We start from the raw sequence: 22,877 nt of genomic DNA on the forward strand, positions 1-22,877 counted from the left end.
TCAATAAAACCATATGATTACTTGTTTTTGAGATGTTATTTGAACTAATTACTATAGTCTCATTGTTATTATATATGTATTTTAAGCAATTTTAAAGGCTAGTTTTTGCTTGGGTCTATTTTTATTACCACAAAAAATCAATTATAATTATCCGATTACTGGATTAATCGTCAGAATAATTGACAGATTACTCGATTACCAAAATAATAGTTTTGAGTCCAATTCTGCCAGAAGTAAAAGCGAAAGTAAGGCTACAAACTTTAACATCACTACTAGTAAGCTTCTGACAATTCTTCCGATCATTATTTAAAAGTTTGAACGTTTGAGTCGATTATTAACGCAATGAGGTTGTGAAAGCGGACTAGTGTGTAGAGGAGTTTCGGTGTGATCATGTTTAATGTCTCAACAAATCTCTGTAGTTCCATTTAGCTATTTGTTAGTAACCGCCTTTTTCAAGACAAGTAAAAGCTCAAGCAGGCTATTACTGATCCATTTTACATTGTAGAATAAACCATGAAAATATCTTGAGCTTATTTTGACCACAGACCTTATTTAAGGCATTTAACCCTTTAAAAAAGTTTAAAAAAAAAGTGCTAAAATGACTAATTCTTAAGTTTTATTACTCATTCAAGAAATATTCCATTAAAAAAAACTCAATCACCCCTTTGACAGCAGTTACAGCGACAACTGACAGTAATTTGTTGATTTTCAATGCAAACTGTTCATTTGTAGCAACATTAGCATCTAAGGCTTTTGATGAGAGTTCAGCTTTATGTAATTATGCAGTGACTACTAATGGGAGTGCAGACAGCAAAACAGTGAAGATTTCATTCAACACCCCAAAGACAGCCCTCACCTCTTCTACGCTGTGCAGGGAGCTCTGCGGGGCCTGGAGCTGCTGTTTCTGCTGCTGGTGCTGCAGCTGCGTGAGGGGGCCCTGCTCTTGCCTGTGCGCCATGGCCTGCAGACCAAAGGGCATGCCGTGGCCCAACAAATGGCTCTGGGGTAGGCCAGGGTGGGGCCAGTGGGCCTCCTGGAGGAGGTATTTGACCGGAAGAGGCCCCGCTGTGTGTTCTGGTGGCAGGGAGAAGGATGCCTGATTGAAGGCTTGGTGCTGCTGGAAGGGCTGGCCACCCATGGGCAGCTCTCGGCTGGTGTCGGGGAAGGAGGGCGGACCTGGAGCTGGGAAGGGATTGGGGCCGGAGGTGTGGTTTGAGCCAGAGGAAGAGGGAGATGGCAGGTCTCCGGGGCTTCGGGGCTGGACTTGACGGTACTGAAGGAGGCGAGACTGAGGAGGGGGCATGTCGGCTGGCTCCCGCTGCTCATACTGGTCTTGAGGAAGCATTTCACGCAAAAGACCGGGATATCTGGAGAGAGAAAGACAGAAAAAGAGACATTGAGTGGGAGAAGCATGAAGACTCAGGATATGGTAGTAAAGGAATACTAGCTTACTACATACTGACTGTATACAGTGTATACTGTCTATTATATTTTCAAAAAACAGCATAGAAAAATGGCGAAACCATGAAACAAGCTTAACTAATAAACAATGAACAGCGGTGTGCTACATTGTGACTTGATCTCATCATCAGATCATCACACAAAACATTTGCATTCCGAGAGTTTGTATTTGCTGGCAAAATGTTTCCGTTCACCTGAGAAACTTGCTTTCACTCGCAAAACTGTTGTTTTCACTCACAAAACTTTTTTGTTTTCCCAAGAAAATTGTGCATTAATTCACAAATTTGTTGCTTTTAAATACAAGTCTTTTGCATTCACACGAGAAACTTTTGCGCAAAACTGTGTTTGTTTGCAAACTGACACAACTGCTTACAAAATGTTGCTTTCTACTGAGGAATATTGTGTTCACTCGCAAAACCTTTTCATTCTCCCAAGAAAATTTTATTAAATTGCAAAACTTGTTTTCACACACAAAATTTTGTGAATTTGCGTTCTCATGAGAAAGGTTTTGTTCTTTTTTCTCGAGTGAACGCAAAGTTTCTCAGGGGAACATAATGTTTTTAATAGAAAGTAAAAGCAATAGAGTCATTTTTTTCCTCTTATCACATATTCTTTTGCATCGTGTCCCTTTAGATGTGGCACAGCATCTAGTTATAATCATGGCAATGAATACATTTACCTAATGAAATTTTACGTACTACTGAATTCTGATTTAGTCAGACTTGCAAAATAACGTAAAGCGAGCAGGACAAGGAGTCTTCTAACCTGTGCATGGCAGGTCTGGGCTCCTCCTCTGCTGCAGGGCCCAGGCCCCAGCCGGCTCGGAGGAGCTGCTGGGGGAGTCGCAGACCCGGCTGGCCGAGATGAGCCAACTGCTGCGCCAGAGGGAAGGGGGCCACACCGGCCTGCAGGAACGGAGACTGTTCACCCCACTGACCCATACGAGCCTGCTGCTGCTGCTGGCCCAGAGCATCCAGCCCTGAGGAAGCCTGACCATCTGTGAAAACACAACAGAGAAAGCCCATGACATGCTGGGAAAGCACAAAAGGTCTGTTCACTAATCCCCAGCATGACTACTTCAGCAGACAGACACATTCAAGTTCTGCTGAAGGAGGCTTACCAGGTTCAGGATAAGAAACAACCATGATTAAACAAAACATATAATTAAAGGTTACAGTTTATTTTACAGTGTAGTTACATGTACTTACCATACAAATAACAGTAAATTATGTATAAGTACAGTATTGTACATGCTGTTAAGTTAATTACACTGTAACAAGGACTCAAATTATTGACATGGTGATTACTGTTCTTAAATTCTTTTCACATTTTAAATTTGGCTATGCTTTATTTTATGTTGTTGTTTATGTTGCTCTGCAATTGCTTTCGAATTTTTAAAAAAATAGTTTTTATTAATGCTGTCAAACGAATAATCGTGATTAATTGCATCCAAAATAAAAGTTTTTGTTTACATAATATTTGTATGAGTACTGTTTATTTTATATAAATACACACACATACAATATACATTTTGAAAATATTTAAATGTATATAAATGTGTTATATTATATAAAAATATATTTAATATATAAAATTATTTTTCTTAATTTTTTATTTATTTATGTTTGTATTTATATACACACATAATAAATATACACAGTACAAACTCATATTATGTAAACAAAAACTTTTATTTTTTAATCGCGATTAATCGTTTGACAGCACTAGTTTTTATGTAGTTGCAAAGTGTCCTAAGTGTCGTATTTTAATCATGATCATGATTCCTACGTCTCTCGATTAATTAAGCATAATCATCTGAGATATTGGCCTATGGGTTATTTATTCTGAAAATGGTTTTATTAGGGCTGTCAAAATTAATGCGTTAAATGTGCAATTATTTTTTTGCCTGCTGCTGTTTGTGTCATTGATGTAAATCTAAGAACTTAGGTGGTTAACTTTTGTAGCTTAACTAAAGATTAATCTATAGTTAATTTATAGTTTTCTGTTTGTGTTATTGTTTTTTATGTAAAAGGATTGGTTTAAGTTATACATTTATTCATTTGATGTGTTTTAGTTATCTTGTAATGGTTAATATAATTTGGCATTATTAATGTAATATTAGGAATTTCACTGTTTTAGCTTTTGAGAGAAGCTTCTTATGGTTTTGTCAGTGTAGAAAGTGCAATAATTCTGATGAATGTAAAAAGAGATTTCTCAAAAAATTAATAACCACAATTATAATTGTGCAGCCTTACTTTCTAGGGTGTTGGTCTGCAGCTGCTGTGGCATTCTGACTGGTTTTGTGTGTGTTGCTGCATGGTTGAGGGGCGTTCTGGGGGTTGACAGTGCGTTACTACATGGCTGATACCATTTTCTCAGTGTTTTGAGAGCACTGCTATTGTTTCCTGCATGGCTGATTCAGACTCGGTTCAAGGAGCTCAGAGGGACCGTTTTGATTTAAAAAAGAAAAGTTTTTTTATGCCCAAAAAAAATCTAAGTTGGTGTGAAAAGGCTTTTACACTGTCAAATTCAAACCCTTAGGCACAATATTGTGGAATTTATGAGAAGCTCGAAAGGCTGGAACTTGAACTAAACTTACAACTGTCAAAGTTGTTGGGAAAGAAAATTCAAAACTTCGATACAGAAAGCAGTCGGAATAAACACTACGGCACAATACATCAAAGGAAATGAACATGTTTGAAGCACTGTGATCCATGCATGCACATACCCAGAGTATCGCCCAACAGAGAGTCCAAACTCTCTTCTCCAAAGCTGTTGAGGCGCAGGGGCTGCTGGTGCATCTGTGGGGGGAGGCCTCTCACCACACCCTTTAGATCCTCAGCCACCCCTCCTGGACCCACTCCCATCGAGCCCTCGCCACCCTCCGGAGACTGTAGCCCGCGGTGCGCCATTGGAGGCCCACTGAAGAACGATGGGGGGAAGGATGAGGCCTGAGGGTGAATGGGGGCCTGCATTCGGAGGGGAGGTCGGGATAGTCCGTACTGCTGTGGAAACGGGTTGTTCCCATGGTGAGGGGGAAAACCGGGATGCGGGGGGCCCAGGTGGAAGTTGAGGGCCCTCTGGGCTTGCGGGTCTTTGCGGATGAGGCGGCTGCCAGGGAAGCCCATGTTGGCCTGGGGCTCTGGACTCTTGTTTTGCACCAACTCTTGGTCTCCCTGTAGAGAGGAGGAAGTACAATGGTTACGGACATGTGACACTAATGGAGGGTGTAAGAGAGTAGGAGAAGTGAAGTGTTTTGAGCATGCAGGAGACGAGTGAAGATAGATGGTCCATGTTAGAAGTGCTCTTGTGGGAAGGCATTGTGGGCGGCTCCTTTGATTTATTTCAGATTAAATCGGGAAGGACGTATGACAGATCGATAGCTACAAGAAGGGAATGGGCGGATGGATGGTACCTGTTTTTCCTTCAGCTCAGGGCCTTTCCTCTCGGGCGTCAGCAGCCTACAATGCTCCGTTTTTCCATTAATGTCGATTTTCCCTAAAGAATGACAATAAATCAGCAGAATAAAACCCCAAAACCCTCACCAACAGACGTATATGAGGTCTCAAACCAGAGAGTTTGCCAAGTTCAAAAACTTTTAGAATAAACTTTTACAATGTAATATAAGTGCAAGTAAAAGGCAAAATGCAAACACAGTATTTTAAAGGAACATTCTGGGCTGGTTTCCATCCACAGTGGATGTCTGTGTCAAAATACAAGCAACATATTTCATCCTATAAACCCTCCTGAGTTCAAATGTAAGTGCATATCATAAACAATTTTTGTAATTCTTGAACAATACATCCAACTAGCCCAAACCTACTCAACTCAAATATTTTTTTTAGTTGTACATTTATTAGTATGTGTTCTCCTTGGGATTCAAAACCATGACCTTGGCGTTGCTAATGGCACATATCTGTTGAGCTACAAGTATAGTTAAAATGAATACACTAGTGCTGCGAATTATACCATTCCCACTGGGCTCCTGAAGTAGTTCTTTCTCTGAGGTGGGCTGCTGGTTCAGGCCTAGAGGAGATGGGTGACTGAACCCATACAGCACAGGCGAGGTGCGACTGGCTGCTGGCCGCAGGTTGAGGTTGTATGCGGCCATGGCGGCCTGATGACTCATGATGCGAGGATCCACAGCAAACCGGCTCTGGTAGCCGGTCCACGGCAACTGGTGAAAAAAGAGGGTGAGGTGAGAGTCATACAAGTGTACAGCATGTATTTAGGGTTGATAGATAAGGGTCTCCAAATTCCAGGAAAAAGAACATGAAAACAGGGAGAAACATCTCAAAGATTCTCAAAAATAAAAAGAGTGTGAGAAATAAGTCCAGAACATACCGGAAGAGGCACGGGCATCACCATATTGCCCCCATAGACAGCGGGCACATACAGGATACTGGCTCCGGGGTCGATTCGTTGAACAGGGCTTGGTGATTTTCCGGAGGCTGGAGCTCCGGCTCCTGGTGGAGTAAAGGCTTGAACCGGGTTCCCCATCAACACAGCAGCACTAGGCTGAACTGGAGATACAAACATCATCCAAAACTGAGACTAAACGAATCATACCTCATAATATTACATTAATACTCTGGGATGGTAAAGCAGTAGAACTTGAATCATTTCTGACAACACTATGAATTGCTCTTTTGCTCAGTAATCAAACAGTAACAAGCTGATTAGGGAGTAAAGTATCATATCATATCATATGATGAAGTAGGTGAAATCCAACTGTTGGCAACTAGACATTTAGCAAACACATTCATCCTAAGGAAACTGGAGAAACACTAACGATGTAATAAAAATTCTGGACACACGTCCTCCAATTTATACATTTGCTAGACCCTTAACCCAAATTTGACTCTCCTCGACATGTTCATCATTGTTAACAAGCACATTTGGAAAATGTCCCTTTTGGTTATGGCTATTTATCAGTTGCCAAAACCAAATGTCTTGGCAAAAAATGCTTGCACATGTGTGACAACAACACTAATCAATAGTTTGATTAAAACTCTTCTCCAAGTGTTATTTATTCACTGATTTAATTAAATTTCTACTGTCCATCTGTCGATCACTGCAATTTTTTAGCACTCATTTTTGATAATTTATGAATGTACAGTATTCACATACAAAGATTAATTGTGTGCACTTCCAAGATAGTAATTTTGCAACTGAAGTTCAAATGAATAATTTCCAAGACAATGTTTATTGTTGAATTTTACAGAAACCATGAATAATATTTTTAGAACCATGAATATTGCACTGTGACCTTAAAGGGATATTCCACACCAAAATGAAAATTGTCATTAATCTCTTACCCCCATGTTGTTGCAAACCTGTAAAAGCTTTGCTCGTCTTCAGAACACAATTTAAGATATTTTGGATGAAAACCGGGAGGCTTGTGACTGTCCCATTGACTGCCAAATAAATACAGTAACAGTGTCAAGGTCCAGAAAAGTATGGAAAGCATTGGCAGAATAGTCCTTCTGCCATCAGTGGCTCAACCATAACGTTATGAAGCAATGAGAATACTTTTTGTACGTGAAGAAAACTGAGATTACTTTTTTTTTGTGAAGTTTGTCTCCTCTGTATCTCTCTGCATCACCTTAGCGCCATTTTGTAGAATAATAGCTGAACGCAAGCAGTGTACGGTCTCCTGTGTCAGCAGCGCTTTTTTCTTGATTTTCATCCACACTTAGAAACACTTACTGATTTCATCCAAATCAAAGCATAAATACACGTAGAAAGCTTGCGTTCAGCGGATGTTCTCCAAAATGGTGCTACGGTTATGCGGAGAGAGACAGAGAATTTTTGAATAAAGTCGTTATTTTTGTTTTCTTCGTGTACAAAAAGTATTCTCGTCACTTCATAACATTACGGTTGAACCACTGATGGCAGATGGAGTATTCTGACAATGTCTTTCATACTTTTCTGGAGGAATTCAAGGGGAATTGGCGCTGCTGCCACACATTATCGGCTGGATTGTGTTTTGATTGGGCGAGAAGTGAGGCTTGAAGGAAGTTGGATCCACTTGACTTATCTCGTCTCTCTCGGACTCCTCTATGCTCTTGCTCTCTGTCTTCTCTTTCTGCCTCGACAGTCACTCAAGCGGCGCTCCACAAACTAATAACCTAGATTTGTTCTGACAGCACTGTCACATAACCCCAATAATATCCTCAAACTCTCCAATCAGAGGTCAAAGGCTGTGAAAACATCTCCTTCACGAGGGGCTAATACAGCTGCTGACCTCTCCGTCACATTCTCCAGGTAACTGCTCCATATGAATGTTAAACGGGTAGTGTGAAGTGGCTTTGACTGCCTCAAATTAATCTTAAGTGGTGTCCTATACAAAAGTTTAACCCCATAGATATACCAGTGCCAAGGTATGCAATCCCATGGCCATTTTACACCGAGCGCAATGCGCAAAAGCTCAAAATATATATATTTTTTTACATAAAATTAAAGTAAATCAACTAAATTGCTTTGGTGAAGAAAAATGAATTACAATAAATGAAAAAATTATTAGTGTTGCAATCATTTTTTTTTTTTTTTTTTTTTTAATAGAAAGAAATTTAATTTAGACTTGTATAATTTCACATATAAACAATTCAAGTTTATTTGCATAATGCTTGAATATAAACACTGAATATAAACTCTGATCAACGCGTACACATTGAGCACATCAAATATGATAAAGGGAAGCTGAACTTTAAGGTTTTTAGGGACAGGGACACATTAATTATATATTGGGATATTATTTTTAATAACATTATATATTAATATACTATATCAAATTAAATTTTTTACTATATATTAATAAAGAAAATCCTAGTGTACATGATGAATCTAAGTATGATATTATATATACACAATGCACATTTTGTCCCTTTGGATTTGGTTGTTTATTTGTTACCCATATACTAAATGTGTTGCCAAAAAACAATTGCACACATTGACATGTATTGATGTGATTAAGGTATCGTGACAACTTTACGCTGTTGCATTTCAGAGCTAGAGAGCACGTAATGAGAGCACATCCACCCAATTAAGAGAAGCCTGAGTGAAAATGTGTGAAAATGTTAAAACCTTCAAGAACAAGGAGGTCAAAGAGAGAGAGAGTCTTACCAAAGCCTTCAGGGGGGAAGGGTTCATTGTGATTGGCCAGCTGTCCTTTCACCTGTGGAGGAAGAGGAGGGTTTGAGTACATCAGTGCTAGAGGATGAAGGAGCCTGTGTAGGGAAAGTGAGGGGGGAAGGGTGTCTTACGCATCTAGTGGGCTAACTTTAGTCACAGGGGCCGTGCTTCCCCTTACCGTGACAACTGTCACCCTGCGCACGAGCATCGCCTTGAGGCAGCAGTGATTTGTCAAAACGGTTACAATGGTTTACTTCCACATGGCCAGGCAAATCTCATCAGGGATGTTCCTGATACGTGGGTCGGGGGAGTCGGCTCCACGTGGGTGGAGATTCAGTAAAATGAGGGCAGAGGGCGGTTTGAGGGGGCGGTTGGGAGCTCACACACAGATGATTTCCAAGAAAAACACAGTGCAGAAGATAATCATAACTGCAAAGATAATCAGTGAATTGAGTGGAACAAACTCTTGTTCTTGGTACCTGAGCACCGAAATTTACAAGAAAAAAACGCTTGTATTTTTTTGTGCTGCCAAAGACTTTCGAATCAGAGTCCATTGATGTGATCCGCTGGGAATGCGTGCCTTTTCAAAACAGATCAATGTGGTTGAGTGCATGCAGAATGACATGCTGACAGTATCAACGGGTGATTGAGGCGTTCTGCTGGCACGAGTTCTGGCAGCTCTGAGCACCGCCACTCTGGGGTCAGCATGTTTGCAGGAACCGCCGATCATGCTACTTATTTCAATAGCATGTGATAAGCCAGCTTCTGTACAAAGCCTGTGAAATTACAGCACAAAAATGGAAAGGCACCTGTCAAGTGTTGGATGAAATTAATGGCGATGACTATAATTATCACACTCCACCAGGATTCTCATTTCTGATAGATCTTGATTGGCTATTTGGTAAAGAATTGGGTTTTTTGAGTTCTTCCCTCCTTTGTCTATATGGCAAAGCTTGTTTTTGACTGAGATGGATATTGCTCTTCTTATTGCCCTTTTCCATTCAAGCTTTTAAAGTTGTAATGGTTTACATTGCTGTGGTGGCATTATTGTTAGTGTTAAGGATACAAAAATTGGGAGATTGGTAACTAGGGCTGTGACGGATTCACGTGAATTACTTGTGGATTGTTGTTATGTGTTTATCAGCTGTTTGGAATCTCATTCTGACCGCACCCATTCACTTCAGAGCATCCATTGGTGAGCAAATGATATAATGCTAAATTTCTTTAAATCTGTTCCCATGAAGAAACAAACTCATCTACATCTTAGATAACCTAAAGTTGAATTTTCCATTAACGCACACTAAATCCACACTATTTACAATATGGCTTCAGCGTGGTATTCATGTTTAAGCGTATCCCATCTTTCATCACTTTCTGGTACTCACAGGGCCCAACATCATGAGATGTAAAAAAAACAAAACAAAGCAACAACAACAACAACAAAAACTCTTTAAATTAATTAGATATTATATATAATTTGGTAGTTAAATGTAAAGCGTTGGACATTTTTAGGGCATAGAGATTTGTATTTTGCAAAACATTTGGAGTTTTGCCTTCTACAAAGATGACTACTGAACAGACACTCACTATGTAACAAGTTCTACACACTTTTAGGCCTACTCCGTAATTTCTGGTCATGCAGATAAGAGTAATACATTTTTTTTAAATCTGTAAAGACTCTTCGTTTATTTGTGTGCACTCACAATAACAACAAAACATTATGCTTTTGAAAAATAATGAAAGCGAACAAGGATGCGCTTTCAGCCGATTCGGTCTCTGAACTTAAGCGCGAAACTCTGTGTATATTTGCCTTATAGACATGAAAAATATATCTACAGTCGTGGCCAAAAGTTTTGAGAATTACATAAATATTGGAAATTGGAAAAGTTGCTGCTTAAGTTTTTATAATAGCAATTTGCATATACTCCAGAATGTTGTGAAGAGTGATCAGATGAATTGCATAGTCCTTCTTTGCCATGAAAATTAACTTAATCCCAAAAAAACCTTTTCTACTGCATTTCATTGCTGTCATTAAAGGATCTGCTGAGATCATTTCAGTAATCATCTTGTTAACTCAGGTGAGAATGTTGACGAGCACAAGGCTGGAGATCATTATGTCAGGCTGATTGGGTTAGAATGGCAGACTTGACATGTTAAAAGGAGGGTGATGCTTGAAATCATTGTTCTTCAATTGTTAACCATGGTGACCTGCAAAGAAACGCGTGCAGCCATCACTGCGTTGCATAAAAATGGCTTCACAGGCAAGGATATTGTGGCTACTAAGATTGCACCTAAATCAACAATTTATAGGTTCATCAAGAACTTCAAGGAAAGAGGTTCAATTCTTGTAAAGAAGGCTTCAGGGCGTCCAAGAAAGTCCAGCAAGCGCCAAGATCGTCTCCTAAAGAGGATTCAGCTGCGGGATCGGAGTGCCACCAGTGCAGAGCTTGCTCAGGAATGGCAGCAGGCAGTGTGAGCGCATCTGCACGCACAGTGAGGTGAAGACTTTTGGAAGATGGCCTGGTGTCAAGAAGGGCAGCAAAGAAGCCACTTCTCTCGAAAAAAAAAACATCAGGGGCAGATTGATCTTCTGCAGAAAGTATAGTGAATGGACTGCTGAGGACTGGGGCAAAGTCATATTCTCCGATGAAGCCCCTTTACGATTGTTTGGGGCATCTGGAAAAAGGCTTGTCCGGAGAAGAAAAGGTGAGCGCTTCCATCAGTCCTGTGTCATGCCAACAGTAAAGCATCCTGACACCATTCATGTGTGGGGTTGCTTCTCATCCAAGGGAGTGGGCTCACTCACAATTCTGCCCAAAAACACAGCCATGAATAAAGAATGGTACCAAAACACCCTCCAACAGCAAATTCTTCCAACAACCCAACAACAGTTTGGTGAAGAACAATGCATTTTCCAGCACGATGGAGCACCGTGCCATAAGGCAAAAGTGATAACTAAGTGGCTCGGGGACCAGAATGTTGAAATTTTGGGTCCATGGCCTGGAAACTCTCCAGATCTTAATCCCATTGAGAACTTGTGGTCAATCCTCAAGAGGCGGGTGGACAAACAAAAACCCACCAATTCTGACAAACTCCAAGAAGTTATTATGAAAGAATGGGTTGCTATCAGTCAGGATTTGGCCCAGAAGTTGATTGAGAGCATGCCGAGTCGAATTGCAGAGGTCCTGAAAAAGAAGGGCCAACACTGCAAATACTGACTCTTTGCATAAATGTCATGTAATTGTCGATAAAAGCCTTTGAAACGTATGAAGTGCTTGTGATTATATTTCAGTACATCACAGAAACAACTGAAACAAAGACCTAAAAGCAGTTTAGCAGCAAACTTTTTGAAAACTAATATTTATGTAATTCTCAAAACTTTTGGCCACGACTGTATATAGAGTGAAAAGTCTACTTTCAAATAAACCAATTCAAATGGAAGAGAATTATTCTCAGATTATGTAATCCATATGAAACATGAATACAGGTGCATCACTAGTTGCAGAGATGATGATTATGGCTATGTATGCAATTAAAGGGCCACATGATTTAAATGGTTTATTAATATGCGATTAGTTGACTATTGCTTCAAATGAACGACTACTAGTTGACCAGAAAAATCTTCAGTCGAGGGGAGCCCTAGTATAGGGACAGGCCCTATGTGTATAGGAAGTGCTGACTATGGTGGTTTTCAAACACTCACAATTTTGCCATTAATCTGACAATCCTGGAGGTTAGTAATTGGAAGGGTATGTTGACCCCCGTCAACTACATCATCCTGATGGCCAAAACTCTGTTTCTCCATTGACACCTATCCAAAAGTAGCTATTAAGTTGCTTTTTAAAAACAGTAATTTTTTTTAAAAACAGTAATCTTCTGGGAAAGTTTTAAACATGACTTGGTAATCCTCTATGATTAGTCCAAATGAAACAAAGGGGGTGAGGAGAAACAGATACAGCTTTGAACTACAGAAAAAAAGGGGGAAAAGGAAGTCTCCTCAATCATCTATTTTGGGATGTTTACCTTCTTCCCCTGAGGGTTGAGGATTGATTGGTATATTATTCGTTTTGAGGGTGCGAGAGCTCACTTGCATTTAGACGGATGCTCTCTGCCACTCGCACAACCAAACACTTTTATTAATGTCAGCGGGGGAGAGCATGCATGACTCCACATCACAGCACGTCATATCATACCCTCCGCCGTGGATGCCACTGACCGTATCCAAGCAGACGTTGTGACTGTCACGTCCGTCTTTCCGTGCACAAGAGATGAACTGAGATGAGTTATAAAATTGGCCCATTTGGTAGGAATATCTTGTATTGTGAGGAGGCCTTAAGGTTTTATAAGCCCAATTGTGACATTCATTGTATGAAATGAAAGAGGAACACAATAAAATCAAGGGCAAAACGGCTACCTTTCTTATTCAGAAAAACAAGATATGGCAGTCTGGCTTGTTTTTGGTGTAGCTTCTGACTAGTTTAAGGGTTTGTTCAAATCTCCAAGTAATCTGATTTTCAATGATTGGGGTTTGTACAGGAAGAAGACTCGTACCTTGGGTGGGGAGTGCTGGTGCTTGCCGGGACCCTGAGGATGTTGCGAGCGCAGGGCACGGGGGATGAACTCTGGGGCCAGTGGGTTGAGCACGTAGGTCTTTTTTAGCTCCAGGGCCTCCAGCTGGATTTTAATCTGTTCAAAGGAGATGCCATGGAGACTGTGGTTCTCATGACAGATGGAGATGAAGGTCTCCCAGAACTTTCTGTGAAGAACCAAACAAGAGGCAGAGATTTTGAATGAAAACAGCAAGATGTCCCTCATTATATATGCCCCATCAACACAAAATAATCCAAGAAGGGGCCATCGAAATTAGAAGTTCCAAAACTTTATGCTAGGACCCACCTAGACATCAAGACCAACAAAATGGAAATTGAAAATGGAGTTCAGTGAGTTAGTTATCAAAGTCATATGTTTGTGTTTTTCGGATTTTAATTTTGGTTAGGATTCTATATAATAAGTATCAGACTAACAGGATTGTCTTTTAAACTTTATTAAGATGAACTGAGGTAGCAAACAGTATGCTATGTGTCGATTTCTTGTTTGACAAGATTTAAAAACAACTTTAACATTATTCTTTTGCTGCCATGTAAGGACCATCTAGTTTCAATTTAGTGCCGCCTAATTGTTAAACTACAGACAAAACCATTGAAAGTGTTCCCAAAATCCCAAAATCATATACAGACCATGGCCAAAAATAAACTGTTTGAGCATAACCTTTCACTTTACTCGTGACTAACCAGTATAGCACAATCAAAATCTAAATTAAGCCACATTCAAGCACCAAAATAAGAATCTAAACACAATGCTGCCTGGGACAAATACAGTGAATCAGAAACACTCTTCATAAACATAAAACACTTTCCAACACCAACACAGCCGCCCATAACTAGATTTGTTATGCCCAATGGCTGTCAGTGGAGAGTGATTATATGAAGTGGGATGGTGAGCAAGAGGGGAAACGTGGAGATTTTCAGTGGGCTTTAATTTGAGCATAACCCAAACGTTCGAGGTACTACAAGCTGCTCATCATTTAAAGTAGTTAAACTGCAGTAAAAAAAAAAGTAGTTATCTGAACTACAAGCTACTAACGTAAGTAGTTTATGACACTGAAGCTATTTAAGGAGGCAATATCTTATGATTTAAAATACAATTTAATCAAATACTTTTTTTTTTTCAGCTAGGGTGCAGCATTAATTTTAAACAGCTTTGAACTTGCACTAAATTATATTTTATTTATGAGTCTCAAACCAAGAAAAAGAGCAGAATTTAAAAAAATGTTTCATGATGGAAAAAACTAAAATTATAACGCCATGCAGGGACTACTGCTCTTTAAATGGGATAATTTACATGAACTGTCTGAAAACTCTTTCATTAGAATTAACTGGATTTTCCAGTTCCACAGAAAGAGAGAACAGTGCAAGAAAGCATTGGGTTATTCATTCAGCTCGTGCAGTTTTTAAGATTTTTCAACAAGAGTTTTCAGTGTTTTGTTGTGTTTGCTTGTAAACTAGCTTGTTTCTGGAGCATTTTGAAAACTGTACTCATAACTTCTTTTAGCTAGATACTCTACAGTACAGATTTCCATTCTGAGAATCCCCAAAGGGTAAAAACATCCATTATTAATCCAGTATGTAAAACAAGGCGCAGAACTGGAACCCTTGAAGAACAAAATGACATGCTGCTCATATTAGTGACTCGGTCCTGAGTGAAAACAATGGAGTTCATGCACCATTGAATATCAACTTAATGAGTTACAAATGACTCAAAATCAAAAACCAAATCTGATCTCATGGCTGACTGGTAAACACACATGGAAGGAAGAAATATGACGGATTCTCTTACTAATAGCTGTATTTCATATTGCTGCAGCTTGGAAGGGGAAATTCACAATCCTGACTCCAGTGACATCAATCTCAAACAATTTAAGACCTTCACTGTGACTCAGAGCTGGAGAAACGCAATGCGTCACCGTGTAATTTAGCGGCAGATGAGGGATCTTGTAACGTTTGAAGCTGTAAGATTTTGGTGGGTTTAAGGCTGATAAAAGATGCTTGAAGATAATGTACAGGCTGGGATTGCTTGCGTCACGGTACAGACAGCGTCAGTGGTTGACTGATGTGAGTTTAAGCCCGTGGCAAATCTAGTAATTTTCTCTAAAGAGGGGGCCCATGAGGGGCCAAAATATATTATCTGTGAACATGAGTCGACAAATCTGAAATGTCGGTTCAAAACCTCATGCTTTCAAGTGTTTAATGAAAGAAAACTTCTAAAAGCCATAAAACTTTATTTACCCTGAGGACATTTTGTTTTTAATCTGAACCGAGCCAGATTTAATGTTCAATGCTCTTCATGGAATGTGTTTTCTTATTCTTTGCATTTTTGTGTCAATTTGGTACAAGATGATCCTATTTAATCAATGTGAAAAATGAGATCAAAAGTAATCCAATTAGCTAAAATACATACATGTAAAGGATTGCGTTACTAACTACAATTTTTGTCATGTAATTTGTAATCAGTAATGGACTACAATTTCTAAGTAATCTACCCAGCTCTGTTATTCACTGATAACGCTGCTGGATTTGGGAAGTAACACAAGACGACAATCGGCTAATAAGTTTGTTTGTCAGTTAGTTTAATTGATTGTTTATTATATTTATTGTTTGTTGGTGTTTTTTTAAGATGATGTTGTTATGCTATTACGTAATTTTTTCCTCTCGCAATAAGTCATGGCGATGGTCAAGTTGGTAGGTTTATGTACATCGCAGCCACTGCACTAGTCATTATTTTTAATCAAAGGAGAAAAAAAAAAAAAAAAAACAGTTTCCATTGTAGTCTTGCGAAATATTTCTTTTTTCAAATTGCCTGGAATGTTTCCATTGGCTGTATTTTCGATTCGCAATTTCAGTTTGCGCAATTTGAAGGGTAATGGAAACGCAGCTATTATCTACTCCCAAAACACACTGAATTGGGTCTCACACAGTAAATGGAGATGTTCTTGGCTCTGTTTTGTGCTCGGTAAAAAAAAAAAAAAAAAAAAAAAAATCAAAGTAGTAAATCCCCAGGTCTGCAGGTGCTTTAAGTTGCATAAGCAGATTAACAGATGAAAGCATCATAATCTTTATGAAGGCCCTACGTTGGGCGCCACATGCAGTGCATAATTACTGCAATCTTTAAACATGTTGTACCTAATGTGCAATATGTACCTAATTAATGATTACTATTATTTTGACATAAATTTAAGGGCTGATGCACTTGACGCTCTGTTGTCGGTTTCCTGCACAAACCTCTAAGCAACAGCTCAAGCAGAGACGCTATACTTCACCGTCCCTGATGGGAAATCTGTTGTGATCTCAGCAGTGCTACACACTTTCAGTGTGACACACAACGACACGAGCCATATCAGCACCAGACAGTTTGAGACATCAAGTTGAGTTAGTGTTCGCAGTACATGCCAACTCCACGAGCAATAGTTTGTGCCCCCTCCTCCACAGACAGCAGAACTCATTTCAGATTAAAATGATGAGGCCTTGAGGAAGCGGAACTGATTGAACTAATCAGGAGCTTGATGAGGAGCTGACAAGTTGAAGCTAGTGACAGACTGAATTAGATGCAAAACAGCTTGTAGACAGTGGATTTGTTATACAGCAGCCAGCTAGAACTGCAGCAAACACATATTTATCTGTCAAAGGTGTATAAGGGAATCTCAAGTAACCCCATCAAGAATTCCATTGTGACATTTACAAGACGTTACAATACATCAACGGCACGTGTTGTTCAACGTCCGAATTGCATTAGGAATAAAATAATTTTTAAAAATATTACGATTTGCCCTAGGTACTTTGTAACGTCTGGGCAGAGGGAAGGAGTTCAAACTCCCTATTGAGTGGATGAGTGGGATCGTTTGTTAATTTTAAAAGCTTTTTTCTGAGAACTTCCTCGTACATGGAACTTAATTGTTTCTGATTTGTCCCTATGATTTTTGAAGCAAGGTTTACTATTCTCTGCAGCTTACTTCTCCCTTTTACGTTAAAATTACCATACCACATCGCCATGTTAAAAGTTAGAATACTCTCTATCAGATTCTTATAGACTATTTCCATAATGTGCTTGCTCACTCTGAAAGAGTTGAGCTTGCGCAGTAAATGGAGACGTTGGTTACAAGTTTTAAAAATGTAGTCTGTGTTTTCACCGAAATTTAGATTAGAATCAATATATGTACCGAGGTATTTGAACTTTTCTACTACCTTTACAATTTGTCCCCTAATTATAAGGGGCTGCACAGGGTCCTTTTCATAAAAGACAAGTTCCTTTGTTTTTGTTACATTTATCTCTAAGGAACTTTCATCGCACCATTTCTGGAGAGATGACACAAGTGCTCTATATACTTCCTCTCCAACTATGTCCCCCCCTCTTTAATAAAGCAACCAGGGCCATATCATCTGCATACTTGAACCAACGAAAATTTTCCAGATCTAATTGGAATTTGTTTGTATAAATGGAGAAGAGTAATGGAGATAGAATAGTCCCTTGCGGGGCGCCAGTATTAAGTACAAGGATATCAGACCGAGTATTATTAACCAGAACCTGTTGAGGGCGATCAGAGAGGAAGTCCCTTACAAGGTGGATAATACCACCATTTACTCCTATATCGATAAGTCTCTGCAGCAAGGTGTGAATCTGCATGCTGTTAAAGGCAGATGTAAAATCTATAAACAGGGCCCTAGCAAAGTGAGAGGGGGCTTGAAGGTGCTTTGCCAGGGTGTAAAACATACTGACAGTTGCGTCGTCGGTTCCCCTCATAATTTTGTAAGCAAACTGGAGATGATCTAAGCTGTTAGAAACTGATGCTGTAATATGTTTGCTTATAACTCTCTCAAAACAGTTTCCTAAGATGGAAGTAAGGGCAATGGGCCTGAAATCTTCTAGTTCAGTGGCTCCAGGTTTTTTCGGAATAGGCACAATATAGGAGATTTTCCATAATTTAGGCATTGTTAAGGAATTAAGCAAGTACTGGAATAACTCCAGCACAATACCTTTTAGTTCATGAACATTTTCTTTTAAAACTCTCCCTCTCAGGCCATCTGGCCCCGGGGCTGAGTTTGGCTTAATACTGGACAGGCTGGCTATAATATCATGTTCATTCAGTGTAATAGGGACATATCCCGAAATGGACCTACACACACTATCACGTTCAGCACTAAAATCATTTTTGTCAAAACGACTGAAAAAGACTTTAGAATAGAATTTAGATCATTTGCAAAAGATGGAGAGGAGTGTGACAGGGGGGTACGGTTTTGCTTAGTTTCCCGACCCATAATCAAATTTAAACCTTCCATGCTTTCTTGGCATTTCCTGAGAAATACTGACATTCAACTTTATCCTTATATTCTATTTTTTGCTTTACTCAGTTTCGATCTTAGTTCGCTTCTTTTTTCTTGAGTAACCCAATATTACCATTTTTAAAAGCATGTTTTTTCTCACGAATACATTCCTTAAGATCACTAGACATCCATAAATTGTTATTAGGAAATATTCTAACAATTCTTGGAGGTATTTTTGTAACACTGAAAAAATACTTAAAAAAAATTATAATTATTATTATATTATTATTATTATATATTTTGGGGTAATTGTTTTTTTTTTTTATGTTTTCATTAAATTAAACCATATATGTGACCCTGGACCACAAAACCAGTCCCTGGGGTATATTTGTAGCAATAGCCAAAAATACATTGCATGGGTCAAAATTATTGATTTTTCTTTTATGCCAAAAAATCATTAGGATATTAATTAAAGATCATGTTCCATGAAGATATTTTGTAAATTTACTACTGTAGATATATTAAAACTTAATTTTTGATTAGTAATATGCATTGCTAAGAACTTCATTTGGACAACTCAGATTCCAGATGTTCAAATAGTTGTATCTCGGCCAAATACTGTCCTATCCTAACAAACCATACATCAATGGAAAGCTTATTTATTCAGCTTCCATATGTATAAATCAATTTCAAATAATTGACCCTTATGACTGGTTTTGTGGTCCAGGGTCACATACTGATCTGTGAAAATGAACATTTTACATTGAAAAACATTCTAAAACTTTCATGGCACTTTAGCTGGAGTGGTCATCATTCGTCATATCACGAGGTTAACGTTTCGGTTACTGAAGTCAGTTAAACAGTGCTGTCCATTCAGCTAGCTCAGAACACAGAGTCCTCGCCGCACACACAGATTTAATTGCCAGGCCCTTCGGCTTGACATTTCCTGTGGTCGGGCTCTAGCGATTGGTTGATGTGGGTCTGTCTCCATAGCGACAGCAGAGCTGCAGCTAGGGAGGATAGAGCCGGAGGAGCAGAGGGCTGCCAGCGAAGTGACAGACAGCTCTCTGAGTGTCAACATACCGATATAAACACACACACACAGAAATCCCAACCCTGCCCGACAGCAATACACACTGTCATATTCACATCAGAGAACCAGCACAACAGCCAAAACACAAGGGGTCAAAGATCACAGGCACAGGCAACTGTTACCTTCCTGCTAGATAGATAACCTCTTTCACTGCTCTCTTGAATTTGGACTTTTGCTATTAGGACAAAAAAAAAAAAAAAAAAAAAAAAAATCTGATTATTTTGTACAATCTTGTATTTATTCAATAACACTTTAGATCAGGGAACACTATGGGTGTAAGGGTACACAAACAGTTTTGACGACATGGTTCGGCATGGTTTCGGTACAGCAGGGGGAAAAAACTTTTTTTTTTTTGATTAAACAGTGGTTCACTGAGCAAATGGCTCTTTCTTTAAATAAATTCAATTATAACTAAAATCTTCTCTGGGATAAAAATCTACCTCATCTTCTGCTCTAAGCTATAGGGAGCCCTTTTATACGCTTATTTCAGTGAGAGGATCAAAGAGGATAAATGTGAAATTAAATAGTTTGAAAAATGGTTTACTGTGGGATATAGCATCCCACCCTTTTTTTTGTATACCGCAAATAATTTCACCAACAAAAAGAGTTTGACAGATTTGCATTGAGAATGGGACAAAACTTGCATCCTTTCAACAAATTGACAAAAACCATGTGGTTTGTTTAAGCCAGAACCATCAGATAGAATCCATGAGTCAATATTGAATTGGCATCAGAATTAAAACAAATTCACTTACAGTTGCTGTCCTATAGCCTTACTGTTGCAAAGAAACTTACGAGGTTTTGGAAACGAACTTAATTTCCATCTGTTAAACGGAGGCTGAAAGAAACCGTAAAGTTATGACATTTAGAACTTATTCTGTTACTCTTTGTTAAACATATTGGATCACTTTGATAAGATTTGGCTTGTCCTTCGCTATTATCTTGATAGCGTAGGTTGACCAAGTGTGTGGCATTGACCGCCCATTGTTGTGGCATTACTTAGGTCTCTAGGGTGAGGAGGGTGGTATGGGATTAGTTTGTTCGGTTTTCTTTATAATCAAATTTGTTGTAGATTATTTTCAGTACTGTTTATTAATGATTTGCCCTACATGGTAGTGATGGTTAACAAGTGCATTAGCTTCACACTGAACCCTGAAGAGAGGTGCCAAACGATTTGATGTCCCCTCTGTAGAAGCAACGTCTGAAGCGTCCGTGTGTGAGGAGCGTGTTAGTCCGAGCTGACAGCGGAGAAGTGCATGATGGGAAAGCAGAGTGACAGCTCTTCTTGTGGGGACACTGACTACACAGGTACTCACCAAAACCAGACAGCAACGAGCCACTGTCTGCCCAGTGCACACATCCAGACAGGCCTATTCACGTCAACGAGCGCGCCAACGTTCAGAGCGCAATGGTTCAAGGTGATTCTATTATTGCAGAGATGCTTGAACAAACCCCATATATTGTTCCCATTTTCGAAAATAAACACAAATAGTCCTGAACTCCAACAGAGTGGGTTTTGAAGCTATTTAAAAAGCGTCTGATTACCTGCAGCGTCCCACCGAGCAGAGAGCGATGGGGTCTCCCACCACGGCCACCAGGGACTGTGCTCGAGTGATGGCGGTGTTCAGCAGCTTGTAGTTAGACAGGAAGCCGTAGTCCAGGTCTTCCGTGGAGTCCTCCACCAGCTGCTCCTTCCTCTTGATGGCCGTCTGCTTGTGTTTGCAGGTGTGACGGGTGCGAACGGTGCTCAAGAACAACACCCGGAACTGCTTACCTACGGACAAGAGCAGATCCGTGCAATTAACAAGCTGCTGATGGCTGATCTGATACAAAATCAACACAACTTCCTGCCTTAGAAAGGTCATTTTTTTAACTAATGTAACAGAGGTTCCCAAAATTTTAATGTCAGCTGAACCCATTCAATCTAAAATACTTACTCAAAGAATCACCTGATATTTTAAGTAATATTTCAATAATTTAATGACACAAGGCCAATAATGGTGACATGAACTCCAAAAAAATGTATGAAATACTTCTTTAATTATTGACCTTTTTAGTTGTGATTGTGTGTCAGGTTAGTTTTGGAATAAAATAAAATAATAAAATAAGGCAAAACACAAAATAGAAAAGAAAAATTTATTTATTACTGGGTTTCTAAAAAACCTGTGTGAATTTAAATAAAGTTCAACTTGTTCTAAAAAATTAACAACACGGAACTATATTAATGTTGTAAATTGCAACAAAGCTATAAAATAAACAACATTTGATCATTGTAATAATTTTAAGCTGTAAGTTACAACAGTAACATTCATGTCTTAAATCCTTCACTTTTAAATGTTCAAACCCTCAAACTGTAAACGCATTAAATCCTTGAGCTTTTATATTTGGTGTAATACTGCTGAATTATGTGACGATGCTTTGAGAAAGCAGGGTCAAATCTGATTTCATGTTGACCCTGGAGATATTCGGAGGAAGTGAATGTCACTATAATAAGAGAAGATCTCTTGTAACAACCTATGAATTATGACAACTGAAGAACTAGCAGTGACTTCACTTCTTTGGTGCCCAGCTCAGATTGGCAGCCAGATGAGAATGAAGGTTATAATGACTTAAAATGAATCTCTGTTCCAAACAAGCAGCTGAGTTATGGGAATTTTTTCATCCATTAAAAAGCTGATTTCAACGCAACAGGCTGAACCAAACGCCATCAATTATGCACAAAGCAATCTGGCTTTTCAAATGAAACCTGCAGGACACCAGCTCTTTTCTCAGACGCCAAACACACATTTGACAGGCGGAATTGCTGTCTGGTAAACTTGCTCTCTCTGCCACCCTTCTGGGCTGACACATGGGGTCTGGTCTCAAAGGGTGTGGTCTTAATGCTGGTGGTCTTCCTCTGGTGGCAGCATTTTAAGATTGCTGGTGCGGGAATTTTTCTGATGTTGGTTTGTTTTCAAATTATGTTGTAGATACCTCACTTGAGGTAATTCTGTGTAAGTTTAATTTTGTTTATTGGTATTGTTTATAATTGGTATGGTGTAAAATATTAGAGGTTAAAATATTTGTGATGTTTTAATCATGATCACAATTTCTGCTCTTTTGCCCACTGGATATTTAAATTATTTGTGATGGTAATTTTTATCGCGATGGTCTATTAAAACGACTGGATCTCGTCTGCAAAATTTCGCACAACAATGTGAATGCAATTGAATAAATCCAGTTCCTTTACAAGGTCACCTATACCATTTGCTGAGACTAAATCTGTGAACAAACCTTCACAGTGACAAAGTACAGCAAATCCTAACAAAAATCTT

At 39.2% G+C, this 22,877-nt stretch overlaps 1 protein-coding gene across 2 annotated transcripts in view; it reads right to left on the reverse strand.

The window, feature by feature from the left end:
* Positions 1-22,877, reverse strand: part of LOC109047729 (probable helicase with zinc finger domain) — a 53,103-nt gene that overhangs the window by 3,003 nt on the left and 27,223 nt on the right. For both annotated transcript variants that reach the window (XM_042720866.1, XM_042720867.1), the window contains exons 21-29: positions 21,109-21,337; positions 13,147-13,351; positions 8,587-8,638; positions 5,806-5,984; positions 5,431-5,638; positions 4,877-4,959; positions 4,190-4,637; positions 2,227-2,458; positions 857-1,367 (exon numbers count right to left, since the gene is read on the reverse strand). In XM_042720866.1, coding sequence (XP_042576800.1) covers positions 857-1,367; positions 2,227-2,458; positions 4,190-4,637; positions 4,877-4,959; positions 5,431-5,638; positions 5,806-5,984; positions 8,587-8,638; positions 13,147-13,351; positions 21,109-21,337 — 2,147 coding nt within the window. The remainder of the gene's footprint in view (positions 1-856; positions 1,368-2,226; positions 2,459-4,189; positions 4,638-4,876; positions 4,960-5,430; positions 5,639-5,805; positions 5,985-8,586; positions 8,639-13,146; positions 13,352-21,108; positions 21,338-22,877) is intronic.

This window comes from Cyprinus carpio, chromosome B3 (genome assembly GCF_018340385.1).
Source record: "Cyprinus carpio isolate SPL01 chromosome B3, ASM1834038v1, whole genome shotgun sequence".
NCBI classification, from domain to species: Eukaryota; Metazoa; Chordata; class Actinopteri; order Cypriniformes; family Cyprinidae; genus Cyprinus; species Cyprinus carpio.